This window comes from Atta cephalotes (assembly GCF_000143395.1).
Source record: "Atta cephalotes unplaced genomic scaffold scaffold00035, whole genome shotgun sequence".
Taxonomy (NCBI): domain Eukaryota; kingdom Metazoa; phylum Arthropoda; class Insecta; order Hymenoptera; family Formicidae; genus Atta; species Atta cephalotes.
In genome coordinates, this window is record NW_012130099.1 from 568,357 (window position 1) to 586,062 (window position 17,706).

The 17,706-nt window shown below is 32.8% G+C and overlaps 1 protein-coding gene across 1 annotated transcript in view; it reads left to right on the forward strand.

Moving 5' to 3' along the window:
* Positions 1 to 5,520: 5,520 nt before the first annotated feature.
* Positions 5,521 to 17,706, forward strand: part of LOC105621608 (protein 60A) — a 16,118-nt gene continuing 3,932 nt past the window's right edge. The window contains exons 1-3 of the mRNA XM_012203077.1: positions 5,521 to 5,920; positions 11,555 to 11,741; positions 14,652 to 14,803. Coding sequence (XP_012058467.1) covers positions 5,521 to 5,920; positions 11,555 to 11,741; positions 14,652 to 14,803 — 739 coding nt within the window. The remainder of the gene's footprint in view (positions 5,921 to 11,554; positions 11,742 to 14,651; positions 14,804 to 17,706) is intronic.

A 17,706-nucleotide genomic window follows, 5' to 3' on the forward strand; every position in this document is an offset into this window, starting at 1 on the left:
TTTAACGTTTAACGTTTAACGTTTAACGTTTAACGTTTAACGTTTAACGTTAACGTTAACGTAAGTAAGTAAGAAGAGAGAGAGAGAGAGNGNNNNAGAGAGAGAGAGAGGGAGGGAGGAGGAGTAAAAAATTCAATGAAAATTTAAGAGATTTGTCAATCTCTTAGAATCTATATATCGGATTGTTTCGAAATAGATAGATTTATATAGATTTATTTGATGAGAATATTACATTAGAGATTTCGATAAAGTAATTTTCAAAATCTGAAAGTAGTATATTCGCAGGAAATTAAAATTAATCCCTAATTTAGAAATTGAAAATTTCATTTTGCAAATAGATAATTTTCTTTGAGTTTTTTAAATTAGACGTTGATGCGATTAAAAAGTCAACTCCGAAAAATAACTCTACAACTGCAGTTTTTCAGAAAAAAATTGTTATTATTCTATTCTCTGTTTTTTTTATTCATATAATCTTTGAATTGTAGTGTGTTTTAAATAATTTCCGAAAAGATTAGATAGCGGGAATAAAGAAACGAAAAGGAAATTTTCCAAATATTATGCACGTTAAGATAACAGTTTATTGAGAAACTTGAAGGTTTCTTCATTGATTCAGCTTTTTTTGTAATAGATAACATGATACAATAGGAAAAATATGCTAAAAATGAATTTTTTTCAGTATATTCTTTTCACGACTGATGCGCATCTAATAACATAACAATTTATTTTAATATACCAGATAACAATGTCTAAAAGATACACAGATAGCAATGTCTAAAAGATATCTTTATGTTATCCTTTATAGATATTTTTTATAGACGTACGTTTCAAAAGACGTCTTTAGAATGTCTTTAATATGCAAGCGTTGTCTGGGTATATCTGTTTATACATAATCCTATCATATATTTATCTTATCTATGTCTTTTCATATGCTTCTACAGGAATGCAAGGAATGTACGATCCGATAAAAATATCACTTTTCGAAGAAATTAAAACGTGATTAATTGTATAACTCTCCCACGAAAAGGTGAAGTATATATATCTATATTCATCCTGCCGAAATCGTATGAACAACTTTTTTGTATTATCTAACAATAAAATTATAAAACTTAAGTTCACATAGGGTCGAAAGATAAAAATTAAAAATTGGAAAGTTTTGTCTAATACTATGTTTCATCTTATTTCAAACTTTTCGAATATGTTAGGTTTATACATTAATCTGTGATGTTAATAACAGTTTGCTCTATTATATGTTGAAGATATTAATTATACGCGTAGAAAAATCTTTTATGTAAAAAAGAAAAAATAAAAATACATTCTATATTGCAGTGAATGAAACAAGCAATTTAAGGAACCTAAAGACATCTGTAAATAACGCTTAATTTTTATATAATAATTACTTTTGTACAGATCCTCTTTTACAGATTCAAAAATCATTTTCTAAGAAAATATGTACATTAATACATGGCTGTGAGATGGAATTTATATCGAGAACGATAAAAAATTTTGATTGAGATTTTCATTTCTTAGTTCAATGTTACGCTTTAGCGTTGTCACGTCGTGACAACATTTGCTTAATGCAAATTATTAAAAACTATGCAATTATTTATTATGTATTTATTGTATTGAAACAGTATAATCCACAGACTGATGGTTTGTACGAAGGAACAACGTGGAGTTTTTAGAATTGAACTTAGACGCTAATGTTTTATAAAAATTTATCACTCAAAAAAGATATTCCTTATGAGTGGCTTGTGTTCAATCAAACCGTATCCAATCGGATATACCATTTATACGTCAATGACACATAAATCGTATGTAAGTTACTAACTAAATATTCAATCAGTAAAATAATCATTTTTAGATCCTCTTAATAATTAAATTAAAATGAATGAAGCTCATTTTTGACGATCTATGTATTATATATATAATTCGTTTCAAAATTCAAAATGGAATTTTATTTATAATTTTATGTTCCATATAACACGAGAATCACATTTGAAAAATCAGAATACCGACGTGTACAAAATATTTATTAATAACGTGATAAAATTCTATTTGTGATTTTATATGTACACGAAATTTGACATTATATGTACATGACATTTTTTTATGGATTTTAGGTATCTTAAAATGAAAATTAAGATTTCATAATCTTCATTGAAGATGATATCGATATATTGAATTTATTTCGACAAGATAACTAAGCTCGAGGATTTGAATAGACGCCGAGAAAGCTGGCAAAAGTTAACGGTATATCAATATTTTTATTCACGCCGTTCATATCACCTTCATTTGATATTTGCGGCTTGAATTCACTTTCACCACCGGCCGCCACTAATCTTTGCTTCGCCGTTCCTTTTACACCTTACAGGATACATCACATGCGTAGTATATACGATTTATAAGATAATTATGTTTATTACATCGATCATGTCTTAAAATAATTAATAGTTTTAGGCAGCCGGTATATCTAATCTTACGAATACCATCTCGAGACTCGTACGACTGTACTTTTCATTGGCAAGATCACTTATGACCAGTTTTAAGACGATTTTGAATATAAAATCAAACTATGAATTACCACTCTTAGGTATTATACTTCACAGGTATTATACTTCGATTTAAGTGATAACTATTTGTGGAAGGAATGTCAATAATAGATGTAACATTTTCAAAAAGGTGTCTCACAAGAGCCTCGTAATATCATCATTTTATTAGCCATTTTATATATTTAATTAAAAATTTGTTAAATTTAATTTTTAAATTACTTGACGCCTCTTACGATTGATCATATTTTATTAGTATTAGTGAAGAATACAATCTGTAATCTGAAGATGTTAGTTATCCACGTAAAAAAATTTTTTACAACTTCGCAAGCCGCCATCGCGTCCTCTAGTCCTGGTCCACGATACCACCTCGTTAAAGAGTCGAGTTATCGGCGACCAGTCCGGGTTGCCAATACTAACCGCCTACTCGTTCGTCAGGGGCGGTCCTACCTCTATGATACAGGAACGTGCAAATAATGAGCCAAAGACTCTAGTATGTTTCAAAAATTAAAATAAACCGGTATTTTTTTTTATATAATTATGACAGTTCATAATATACAAACATTAAACATAAAAATGTTCATATATATACATACAGATGTTTGTACAAATGTATGTACGCAGGATATCCTAACTCCTCTGTATGCTCTTTTTAAAAGCGGAATGATTTTTATGAAAAATTTCAAAAATTTTGATAAGTAAATTGAGCATGCTCAAATCGAATCGAGATATTTCCAACTTCAGATTTCGATCAGAAATGGACTATTCAAATTAGATATTAAATCTTTTAAATATAACATGTACTTTTTATTACAAATTCAGATTACATATAAAAATTTTTACATACAGAAATTTTTAGCTCAGACAAAAATTTTGTCTAAAAATGTTTTCATTGATCTTCAAAAGATTTAAAAAGTAAGTAATGAAAACATAAACTTTAGGACCCAACGAATATATAATATAATCATGTAATTACTACATTTAATGTAATATGATTTTTGGAATTTTTCATTTTCTTGAAGTGTCAAGTTACAAAATGTTTACTGCTTTTTTTACGTTTTGTTTCAATCTATGCTGTTTAGAATGTTTCCTTGCGCTTCTATCACTTTCCTTTTATATTCGATTTATGCTCTTATTCATCTATTCCTTTTTGTTATTATTTTTATAGTATTGATTTTTCGTAGTTATAATTATTTTCATTTGGTATATTTATATTTCTGTTAATTATTATAATATATAATATTAATATTTAAAAAAATTACAGAGTTAAACAACTTCTATTCTTGCTGTGTAAATGAAATTGCAGGAATGTTATATAAGGCAACAATAAAATTTTATTTACATACGAATAATAAGCGAACAGAGAAAAGAGAGGAAAAGTCGATGGATCAATCCTCGAGGCGAAGGGATCGAGTGGGCCTCAATACGGACCTGGGAGGCGGTGAGTTCGCTAGAGAGACGACTCGGGACGACGACTGGCATGGGCCAGACAAACAGACTGGCACTGGCATCGCGAGAGTCGCCAGACTCGGCAGGAGTCATCTGCGGTGGTGACCCACGATCACTTACGACGAATATTCAAGCTGGTTCCTCGACTTTACGACAAACGTTGACAAACGTTCTATCACACTCAGCAAGATTGTACGAATATCAATTCTGGACGAGCACGATCGTTCCTCATCACGTCAATGATTGGCAATCAACTGAATCAACCCTGGTATTTGTCAGTTCTACTGGAATCGTGCTCCTGCCGCGATAAAATGTCTCGGAGTATAAAGTAAAGTTCTCAAAAAGTGTCCGACAAAAATAGCTGAAATAAAAACATTCAAGCTAAGTGATCACCGTTTTCTTCTCTTATATTTATATTGTTATTATTATTATTACGTTTAGAGATTCGGATTAACGATTTTGAATTTTTAGTACAGATTCGGATAGTTATAGCGCTAATGTTATGCTTTATGTCGCGAAAACATTGAAGAACAAACAATAATTAGAGATTTAAAAACTTAGTAGATTTAAAAACTGTGTACAAGTAATTATGTGATAAGCAACGTAAATTTTATTTTTGGAAAAAGAAAATGATGATAAGAGTGTGATTGACGGAAACGCGCAGCGTATCATCAGGGAAAACGCGATGCACAGCAAATTTCCTGCTTTCCTCATAGGAGTTGAATCCTGGCGCAATCGCAATGACGTAGAATCTCTAGCATGCACTGATAACAAGGGACGATCGGGACCAGCGAGATTTTCACGGTACCAGTGGACGATACAGCGGAGTGAGTCGTAACACGAGGTCACCAAGCCGTTAAGGACATTTGAGGACGAAGAGCGTTATCTGCAGCGTGTGGGTCCGCGCGCGCGCGCACACGCGATGTCCATTCCTGACAACGAAACCGCAACGCGCGCAATCGCTGTGCCGGGAGCGTTGTTGATCCAGATCACCATTCACCAGGATCCGCATCGATCAAGATCACCGTTATTCAGGAATCTCGACTGTCGCAACGGCTCGCGATGGGATCGTTGAGAGTCCTTAGATTCTCATAGTTGCTTAGACCGTGAAACTTTTGAATTAAACTCGCGAATACTTTCAGCTTGATAACCTTTGAATTGTTTGCTTATGGTGTTCGAAAATATTTGAATAGTTCTGGAACTTTCGTGCTGTTGCTGAAGCTATACGAAGATACCCGTGCACTTCGCCGTGACATTGAATAATCGCGGGAATTGAATGCGAGAGAAAAGTGGAAGAACTTACTTTCTTTCGCAGATAAATTCGCGGAGAAAAGTGAAGAGGAAGAAAGAAGGAAGAATTTACCAGACGGGGAAAGGAAGAAAAAATAGATAACTTTTATAACATCAGCCGAAGAATTTTGCTGGGAGAAAAAGGAAAAGAAAAGTTCAGGAAGAGGATAAAGAATTGAAAAGGAAAGCAGAAAGGATTACGATTAAAAGACACTGACTCCTCCTTGACATCATTATGTCAGCTCAACCTTTTTCTACCCTGCTGATCCTCGCAGCGATCCTTGGCGATTTGACCATCGGTAGCGCCGAGAGGATAAGCGGTTTATACGTGGACAACGGCTTCGATCAGACGGTGGTTCATCGTGTAGTCAGCCAGCGTGAGAAACGCGAAGTAGAGCATGAGATTCTGAATCTGCTGGGACTCCCGGATCGTCCACGGAACACCATCGGTAGGACTCCCCAAGTGAAGAGGTCGGCGCCCAAGTTTCTACTGGATATCTACAAGAACGCCCTTGGCGAGGACGAAGAGGAAAAGCCCGTGGCACGTAGTCACAAAGCCGGGGAGTTCGACCTCAGCAGACAGGATCTGAGAGCGATTGATCAGAGCGATGTTATCATGACTTTTGCGGCTCACAGTAAGTTCGAATTTCTCAAATCATTTGACAGGTACTTACTAAAGAATAAAGGTGCTGTAACACGCTAAACTTAAATAATTTTGATTGATCAATTCCATTACATTATTTTTCCGAGATTCTATTTTCCGAAGTTCCAACTATAATAGGGACACACTCTAACGAAATTGGTAGATTTATCAATCAATAATTGGATCTATCTTTGTAACTGGAATGTCGAAGCTTCAATTATTTCTTAATTATATATGTGTGTGTATTTATTTTTGTGTATATATTTTTGTATATTTTATGTTATATCTTATATGTGTGTGTATGTTATTTTGTTATATAATTATGTTATTTATGTATCTTATTTCTTTTATTCCTATATATATATATTTATTATATTATTATATAATTATATATTCACGATTTTCGTGCAAATTAAGTTTCGGAAATATGAAATATCTCTGCGAGCGCAGGGAATGATTACTTAATTCTAAATAAATTTTTATGTTATCTTTATTCCTAACTTTTGAAGTTTAAATTATATCTGCGTATTTCGAACTTTACACGTACACATACATTTAACGTATCTTTATTAACAAAATGAAAAAGAAGAAGAAAAAAGAGTTTTTATCAAGATAATTGGCATTAAATCGATAATAATTAATCAAAAAATCGATTAATTGAAAACTTTTTGAGAGACATATTTGGCTCAAATAATATTTTCTTCGCTTTTACTCGTTATCGTTTGCTATTCACATCAAGATGTCAAATGCAAGTGTATGTGAAGTTAATCAATTCACGTTAAACTTTATAGTTCTGATTAGAGTTCGTGACTAGAGTTCATTTTGAAGAGACAAAGGCCAGTATTCATAATTGATTCTTATTTTAAGACTGTCTTAATTAAGATGTTAATGCAGCTCTCTGATTAGTTCATGACATCTTGAGAATATACTTAATATAATCCTAAATATAAAATCTGACTATGAATGTCGTCCAAAGAGTTCTTTATTAAAAATTCCGGTTAATAACAATCTTTAATTTAAATTAAAAAATGAGATACTAAACTCCTTATCGAGATTCAGATAATCCTGAATAGCTTAATAGCTTTATTTTGTGAATATAACAGAGTTCTTGATAAAAAAAAATCCGATCATAAAATCTTTTTTGAAAAATTAATTAGATATAATAGTTCCTTGATAGTTTAATTATTATTTTATTTATTTCGAAGAGTGCTTAACGATTAAAAAAATATAGACTTAAAAATAAAAAAGATCTGGACTTAAAACAAAATTTCAGAAATAGGCAATAAAAATAGGTATCTACTTATATAGCCATCCAATCGCATTGAGCCATTAAGACTTTTTTATTAGAATTCTTTGAAAACTATCCAGAATTCCAATCAAAATTACTCGGAATACTCGAAAAATTTTTGACTTCAGACTTAGAATTTTCAATCATCGTTCAAATATCGGGTGTCTTATAAACCATTCAATTATCTTGAGCCATAAGACTTTATTAGAACTCATTGAGAACTATCCAGAATGCCTATCAAAACTATTAATTCTAACAAAATTTTCAAAACTAATGGTCTGCAAAAAATACTCGACATATGAATGATGAAAATTTTTTGGAAGTTCTGAATAGTTCTGATTGAAGTTCTGGACAATTCTCGATGAATTTTGACGAAAAATCTTGTATATTTCAAGATTATTAGATTTTGAGAGAAACATTTGAATAAAGATAAAAAATTTTCTAAATTCGAGGTCGAACAATTTTTAAAAATTCCGAGTAATTCTACGGTTGAATGGCTATACATAAAGATTTGTTTTTATCAATTTTTAAAATTTATTTGTCTTAAATTTAGATTTCTTTTATTTTTGGATCTATATTCTTTTTAATCATTGATAACTATTCGAAATAAATAAAATAATAATTGAAATATTATAGAGCTTTATATCTAAAAATTAATTTTAAAAAATTTTTATTTATGTGTGTATCAGAAATTCAAGATTATTAAGTGGTTCAGAATTACTTGAACTTGAATTTTATGATTATTTATGTAGACATTTCAGTTTGATTTATATCCATTTCTATCAATATGAAATAATTTTAATTTCATTTTAATTTATTTATTTTCATTGCCATTTATCTTTTTCTAATTCTTAAAATAAGAAATAAATTAAACTGGAATTAAAATTTATCTACGTTGATAAAAATGATGAATGTTAGTACGCATGAAGAAGATCTCTTAAACGTCTTGTCCCTTAATCAAACTCCAAAACACAAGATATTTCTTTGTCTCGAATTCCTCGTGCCAAGTAGTCCTAAGAAATTTTCCACTAATTCTTTGGAAGATTAAAGCAGTAAGAATACTTTTTCTTCTCTAGCACGTTCCTGAAGTGTGAAGTCACGACAAGGAATGTGAGGCGCGTAACGAATTCTCGAAAATCTCAGTATGCGAACTCGACACGATCGTTGTTGTTTCGCGACTCTGCAGTTTAAGTACAAAAAAAATTGCCACAAACTCGATGAAGAATCTAAGAATCTCTATTCTTCCCTTTTTCTTCTTTGCTCATCAGATTCCCCGGAAACCCGTTACTGCTTCCCCCCCCCCCCTCTCTCTCTCTCTCTCTCTCTCTCTCTCTCTCTCTTTCGTTCTTGCGTGTTCGTATGTCCGGTTTTCTATTTTGCTGTCGTCCTCGTGTCGGGGGAACAGTGAGGAATGTTCTAGGCTGTTCGACGCGAAATGCGACGTGCATATAAATCGGTAGTTATAACTACAAATAACATCTACCGTGCGAGATAATGACAATGTGAAATACAGACAAGGCTAGGGCGAATATGTAGGAGTAGAAGAACGGAAACGGAGAATCGGAATCAAAGAAATAAGGATAGAAAGAATTGATTCAGAGTGCATCAATTGCCATGAGTTGCGCACACGAATGCAGTCTCATGGGCTATATGTCTTATATACAAAGTCTTTCTTCTCTTTTTCTATCTTCTTTCTACCGGCCATGTTGCATGGGATACCCCCCTGGGAAAGACGAGTCAATAAGCATCTCTCTTTCCTCGCGCGAAGCCACGGGCAGGTTAAAATGTCTCAACTTGGAGGCCCGGGTTCGTCCTCCTTCGGCCTTTTGCTCTTTTTTCCACTTCGTTCCTTCCTCACCGGACAGCGTGACGGCCAGTTACCCGGAGGGAGACGCGCGGCTACGAATTACGAAGATTAGGATGCTGAATCCTGCGGAGATGGATGGATCTGCAAAGGAACTTAATGTAACAGATCTGTGCGACCAGAGGGATTTCTTTAGCATAATGTCGATGCCCGTCTGAACTTTCCATTCATTCGTAATATATGTGTTTCTCTCCTTGTCAATTCCTCTCTCTTCGCTCTTGACTATAGAGATAAGACATTGAGTTTAAACTCAACACAAAATTGAGTCATGTTTAATCTGATTGCTGGACAAATGATAGCGTAAAATCCGAGCGAGGGAGTAACCACTTAATGTAATTGTAGGACAGAGGCCTCGATTATTATAAAATTCATATGAAATCTATGTATAATCTGATTGTATAATATTAAATAAAATCTAATATAATAATAAATAAATATATTTTACCGAATGACTTCAAATGTAGTGAAAAAAATTATTTATAATCAGATGAAATCATATGAAATCAAATGAAATCATGTAAGCTGTGGGACAATATTTCAGTGATTACCCCCTCGGTAAAACCGCTCTTAGAGAGAGAGAGAGACATATTTATAAGCAGACATTTTGAACAATTAATGTAAATTAAAAAAAATAAGACTCACATAAAAATTATAAATGTCTAATAATTTTGTTTGTTACAATATTAATAAAAGTTTGTACATATCTCGATAACTGAGCCTATTTGACATATAATGTATATGAACTTTTTTGTTTAAAATGAATATCTAGAATATATTCAAGAAGTTAATGTCGCAGAAATCTATGTATTGTTCAAAGATCTATTTAAAAAAATATAACCACAATATCGTTCGCTGTGTCTCAAGAATTAAGAAAACACGTAAACTTATTCTTTTTTTTCACCGTACCATACGTGTACTGACAAGCACATACATATGCCTTTAAGAAAGACGCGAAGGGGGAGGCGATGGGAAGGAAGAGCGCGGCGGTAGTGGCAACGGCGGCGTAAAAAACAAAAACGCGGCTCGCCACAGAACGCTCCATGGACGGTCCCAAAAGCTATTTGGGACCACCCCGAGAGCTGAGGAGGCCCGGCAATCTGGTACCGTTGGAATGCGACCGTCGGAACGAAAAAACAAAACAAATTTTTATGTCCCCCTTCGTTTCTCTCCTCGCTTCACGTCCCTGTTTGGATTCAAGCCGCCCACTTCGGCGGAGGCATTAGGCATTACTTAGAGCCCCCCCGAGTCTACCGCGAAGGAAGGATATGTCTCCCCCTCCCCCCCCCCCGAGTCTACCTCTCTTTCTTTGCTCGCAGAGCGGCAATCACTTTGACGGTAAGAAAGAGCCCGATTTCACGCTGCGAATTGTCCACGGATCATTTCTAAAGACCTCCTTGAGAGACTCACAAGTAGGCTCACCAAAGATACCTCAACTTGGATTCTCTTAGAAATTTCGTTTTGCGATAACGAAATGTTATCTCCCTATTGAAAAAAAGGACTAATTGGCATTCCATCGTAGACGTTCCTGTGGTTTGACTGAGCTCTGAGTCATCAGTTTCAAAGTTTGCATCGATAACCTAAGCTGACCCTTTACACACTTGTTTCTAAAGTAGATTATTTGGTAGAAATGTTTTCCAATAAGATGAAGAAAAAATTTCTCAAGATATATATCAAGAATTTTTAAACGTGGAAACTATATTTTCTTTTTGAAATTTTATACTATTATAATCGAATTATTTTCAGAGCATTATTTTTTTTCTAGTTATCTAAGAACATGGTATATATATTTCGGTGCACAGTTCAATAATTTTCAAAATTTATCTCCTATCTTCGTTTGATAAATAATATTCTTAAAATTGAACGTGAATATACATAAAATACACACAACGTGATTCATAAATTTTAAAATAAAAATTATATAAAAAACAAAAGATGTTAGAAAAATATTTTCAATATTTTTTTATTTAAAATAAAATCTTTTACAATCAATATACATTACTTTACTCTTGTTTTCAATCTTTGCAAATTGAGTATTCTTTTTCATGTGATTGATCACAGTTGTTATATCGATGTAATTTCTAAAATATCAAATTTTTTCAATTTCGAAAGCAAGAAATATTAGAGAATGTTAGATAAATAGGATAATGAGTGATGTAAATTATAACAATTTTTTAAATCATTCGACATTTCAAAAATTCAAGTTACCCTGTGACTGACCAATTGAAGATTGAAGAATTACAAAAAGAGGACTATTTAATGTATCAAATGAAAAAATTGAAACGAGAACAGAATGATGTATTTATTGAAAAGAATTTCACTTTGAATACAAAAAAATATTTTTTTGAATCTTTTATTTTATATGATATTTTTATATCCAAATTTATGGACCATGCTGTGTATGATTGTTGTTGCGTGATTATAAGCGGCCATTCTGAATAATGCCTGACTGATCGCAGACTTGTAATTTAAAATAGATCATCACGTCCCTGGGGTGAGACACGAACGTGGGAAGAGGCTCTGGTTCGATGTGTCCGAAGTACCACCTGAAGAATACATAATTGGCGCTGAACTTAGGTTGTATCATAGTGCACACACGAAGATTCAGAAGAGTCATGGTTCTCACACAATCACGGCTTATCGAGTATTGAACACTAAAGAAGGGTAAGAAAAATTATCCATTTTTTTTTCTATGTTTCTAAACGCGTCAAATTCTATATTTCTATATTTCTAGACGCGTATCATGTAAAGTAGATGGATTTAGGAGAACTAAAAAATTATCAGATAAAAATCTAGAGATTAGACTGGAATTTCGGGAAGCTTAGTGAATGTTAAAGCACATCTTCGTGTTGCAATGATAAAGTCGAAATGAAAAATAATACTCGCTATTCACCGGCTTTTGTGCCAAGGACGCCTAGGTTAAACCAATTTCATGTTCCTCCAGGCATCCTTCGCAGTTTTTGACATCGTCATCGTATCCCTAATTAGGAGGTCCTTAATCCTTCGCCGAAAAAGTCTCAGGCATTTGTTCTACCTGAAATGCAGAGAAAAAACTTTGAATATTCCGCCGAACATTCTTTTTCATACCTTCGACTTCTTCGTTTTCTTTATTTCTCATATCTATATTATTACATCTATATGTATTTAGAGGATAAGATCATAATACAGTTAGCTCTTTTTTTTTAGAAAAATGTATTTATTTTGCTTTGGCAGCTTAGAAAACAATTGTGCACGGATGTGCAGAGTGGATAATCAGAAATATATTATGATACACTTGTAATCATTAGCCATAGGACCACCGGCGGGAGCTATCCCGTCCGGGTGGGAACTGAATCGTAAAAAGGAAAGCGTGGTGAGTTAATCTGAGAGGACAAACCTCCACGCCTGCGATAAATGTCGACGGTCTGTCTAGAGACGCTCTATCTAATGGACATGCCGCTCCGTCCTACAAATTGTGAGTCACGAGACGCCCCGTCGCCACTAATAGCCGTCGTAACTGTGCTTTTAAGTACACTTTTAAGCGCCCATTCTGTCAATTTTGAAAAGAATTTCCCGTTTTCACAGATCATCATCTACTTACTATCTAGAATTCCCGATACAAAAATCGCGAATCCCTAATTGTCTTCCAAGTTTGATATATCTATGAAATAACGAGTTTACGATCGAAAATTTCTTAAATTGCAATCAGCGATTTTTTTGGAAAGAATTGGACAAAAATGATTTTACGATAAATTTGTAAGCGAAATCCTTTTCTGAAATTTCGTTCGAAGAAATAAACGTAAGATGCTCGCTTCTGAAGAAGCTTAGCGTAATCAGTTTCATCAAGATTCTTTAGACCCGTACTAAACTTCTAACACATCAGATATGAAGGTCCAGTTGTCCAAAGTTTACATCTTTCGTTTCGCAAGTTCGGCTACTTAGTACAGGCTCCTTAGCCTTTTGATTTACTACCGGATTGAGGAGTGACAGCCGGCTACACGCTCTTACGTTTTTTCCCCCTTTCCCCGAAACTTTTGGCACTGGCGACCTGAGCCTGACCGATATACAGGCCCCGACAGGAAACGCTATTCCGTAAATTGAGGTAAATTAGCCGTGGAGACGGGCTAACAGGCTCTCTTCGCGTGTTTCTTCGTCTCTTCTGCCTACGCAGTTGCGCTCGATCTTTGCGTCTCTCTTCTTCTCACTCTTCACGCTAGCTCTTTCGGTTCCTTCCATCAAAGTCAAACTATGCGTAACGCATTCTCCATCTCCTTCTTTTTCTTCCCCTGCTTCTTCTTCCTTGCGAGACAAGCTGGCGACTCGTTGCTTTCGTAATAAAACCTCTTCATCATGGTACATTGTTAGGAATATTAATACGGAATGCTGATGATACGTGTTTTTGAAGAAGAATCACATTTAAAATTGAAATGATAGGATTAAAATGACAAGTCGTTTATAAGTAAAAAATTAAAGCAAAGATCTGAAAATTTTAAAAGTTTCTGGAGCCCTGTTATGATTTATTTCTGAATCCTTCCACTTTGTTATACAATTTTTGTTTTTACAAACATTTAGTTTAACAATTATTTATATATCGAAATTTTAAACAAAAATCATCAATAACAATAGAATTTTATTGATATGTTAATTCAAATGAATAATATTTTCATTAGTAATATTTTCATGAATAATATTTTTCATCATCTAGTGTTTTTATTAATGAGAACTTTATACATATATTTTGCTCAAGGAAATAAATTATTTAGATATTTATAATCAAAATCTGGATCCGTTAAATCAGTAAATTAATTAATTTTATCAGTCGATTTATTGGTTTTATTGAATAAAGGATTGAGACTCGATTCCGAAGAACACGAGAATTTCATAGCCTGTTCAATTACGATAATGGATTTGCAGAAAAATGGTAAGAGGTAAATGTTGCGAAGATCATTTGCTCATTGAACAATGATCGACGTGTTTTCTTGCCTGAGGCTCTTATTGATGCGCGGCACGCGCTGTTTCACGATTAATTAGAAATTATAATACGAAGAATCACGACAAAGCATTTGCGACATGTCATGCGTGACGATCGGAGTTACTAAGCATATATTATTTTCATCGTGTTTATGTGCACGGAGTACCTATCAATTTTTAATAAACAAGAATATCTATTATTGCACAGTAAACAATGTATGTGACAATTTTATGTAATACAATTGAGATTAAAATCTGCTCCTCTCAAACAAATTGTAAGATCGAAACTTTAAAATACGTTTTAAGATTTCATAAAAACGTATTTTTAATTTTAAGAATTTTCATGTGCGTATATGAATAATATTTGCAGATACATAATCTTACAGAATTGAATTATTTTTCTCTCGTGTGATGTAACCCTTTTGCATTCAGAAATAGTAAAAAAAAATCACAATTTTTAAAGTTTTTATTTCGCGGTATTTTGCGTGAATTTAGGTAGATTATCGATTAAAAAATTTGATACTAATTAAAAAAAGTGACGTTATAAGTTTGTATATTCATTCCTAGACTGTTTGTTGCAAAAACTGGAATCGTAGAAACACAGCTCTTTCGTTTCAATTTCAGAATTCGAGAATTACAGTACGTCGATGCCATAAATATTACGGACAAAGAGGGCTGGCTGACATTGAACATCAGCGAGGCTTTTGAACATTGGGTGAAGGACTCAAACGAAAATCGAGGACTGTATCTCTCTGTGCATCCTGCTGATCGTTCAGGTAAGCATTTTTATTTCTTCTAATTTTCTTCCATTATTTTTGTCTCTACAAAGATTTTTCATTCGATATTTGAACTAACTGAATAAAGATTAAGTTAAAGGGACCATTAAGAGAATCTTCTGAACTAAAGTCATCTGTTTTACCGAGTCAATACCACTTACATTCACATGATTTATGTGACATTGACACGTCACTACATACTGAGAGTGCTTTCCATTTATGCCCTTTTTCACCAATTTGTAGATTAACTTTAATCTCCGTTCAACTCTTCATCTTTTTCTAATTTTAAAGCAAGAATTCAGAAACACTTATGGATTAAATCACAAGTTTATGAAACGTATTAAGCCTATTAAACGTGTTTCTATCTAAACTTCTGAGCCAGCTTCTTAGAAATAGCACGCTAAATATAGAACTTCCGGTTTGATAATAAACATGTCCGATGTTTATTGAAATCGGATCGCAAGCAAAATATAACAGAGAATTCAAACTTTAACTTTTGATTCGGAAATGCGTCTTTTATATCTTCTCAAGCGACAAAAGAAGCAATAAGTAATTGAAAAATAACAACTGCTATCAATTGTATACAAATTTATCAGAAGCCAAATTGATCAACTTTATTTTTATAAATTTCTTAATTTTAATATCTGAACATATGATTTGTTTATAATTTTGACACTTTTCTATTTTTTATTTAAGTCGATTTAGCTTTCAATTCAGTTTGACTTTCAAGAATCTTATATAATATTTTTAATAGATAAGTATTTTATTTGGATTAAATGAAAAGTGTGCTCTTGGTTCTCATATATCTGATGGTCATGTATATATGTGTTTCCTCAATGTATATTACATCTACCTGTTCAGTGTTCTCATCACAATATACTGTTGTAAAACTGCATGTGCGTGACACGAAAGATTAGTAGCAAGTTAACAACTCTTGAATCTCGATTCTCTTCCTAGTTTTTCTGTATTTATAATTCAAGAAGAGAGACAACACTTATTCAACTACTCTTGCGTCTTATCGTAATTTAAATTGACAGAAAATTATATTTTTTATGAAATCGAAGATCAGAGATATCAAGATATTAAGAATCTCTTTTCTTGATATCATGAAATGAAATTTTTTATTAATTCAAATAACTAATTAAAGACTTTAATTATATATTGAAATCAATGTTACAAATTTACATATAAATGAAATGTCGAAATAATTTCAAAATAACAGACGACATAAAGTTTTCTTGGAAATTTTATTCTCATGTAGCTTTGTCGCGCTTTATAATCCAACTTTTGATGTCCTTCTTTATTCCTTTTTTATAATTTAATATAATTATGCTAGAAAAAAGTGCAATTAGTATTATATTACTTTTAAGAAGTTAAACGTTTTTTTGATTTTTTTTTATCTTGCTCATTATTTACTCGTATACTTTATTTATTATTTATTTACCATTCGGGATATACTTAATCTATGATGAAGGCATCGCCTTGTCTTCCCATGCTGATAAGATATACTTACGAATGCGAGAGGTGCTCACGTTATTTTCAAAAGAATAGCAGTGAACAGGACAAAAAAAAAGGGAGAGAAAAAGGAAAAAAAGAAAAGAAAAAGAAAAAAGAAGAAAGAAGAAACAAAAAAAGGAAAAATTGATTTATCATTAAAGAATCTCGCATACTTATAATGAAACAACCGGCTTCTGTGTTAAATTAGCTAAATTTTTGATATGTGATTGGTTTATGATGCTCATCAAAAATTTCAATGGACATGATCTTAAAAAAGCTCAATTTGAATATGAATCATTCGAGATTCTGAATTGTCTACTAGTAATTAATTATGTACTCGTAGCACGATTAATTTATTAAGTAGCGAATTTATATTTGCCGAAGCTTCATGACATGATTGACGTCTGTTCGAGATTCCGCTGCAGTTTTGGGAATTTGATAATGATTCATCATGGACAAATTGTCTAACCAACATTGATCGTTGAATATGTATAACTTGCTAAGGATGACTTCAAAGAGAATGGAAATGTTCAAGATTTCGTAATAAAAAGCTGCACATCATTTATTATTATGAAGTATTTTTAAATTAAGTACTTTTGAAAAAAATGTTTCATGCAAAAGTTGTAGAGTTTAAAAAAATTTATTAACTTATCAGTTTGACTTGGCGTGGCAATTTCTAAGTTAAGGCAAGATCATTTTGAATTTTTAAAATGGAAACTTAAAATGGAAAAATATTTTTATTGCATATTCTTGTAGTTTATTTCAAGAGCTTTCCAAAACACTATAATAAATTACTTTTTCATTAAGCACTCTTTGAGTTATACTTGATTTTACATCCTTATAGATGCACGCTTAGATACACATGATAGATAAAATTTACGCATTGTAAAGTAGGACAAAGAGTTAAAATTTGGGACTGTTCCTCCTAATTTGGGACGGTTGGTAGTTAAGATACACACGCGCACGCACGCACGCACGCACGCACGCACGCACGCGCACACACACACACACACACACACATAAAACATAATCTGTAATATTATTACATTCTATATAAAAATTGTGATAAGTAGTGATGGATAACACTGGACATTAATGTGTAATATAAACATCAAATCAAGCAACATGTGTGTATTTAAATATATGTATATCTGTACATGTGGTGTGTATGTATGTGTGTGTATGATTTGTTGTTTGCCGCGCCTAGATTATTTCATTATTTGCTCTCTCTTTTTTACCTGGCTTCTGTCCTCTTTCTTCTTGTCTCACTCTTCAGAACGCGCAACCGGTTTATCTTTGATCGTTCAATATGAAACACAAGATCGAAGAGTCACATGCCTCTCACGAATCTTTACATTTGATTCCTGACTGTCTCTCTCTCTCTCTCCCTCTCTCTCTCTCTCTCT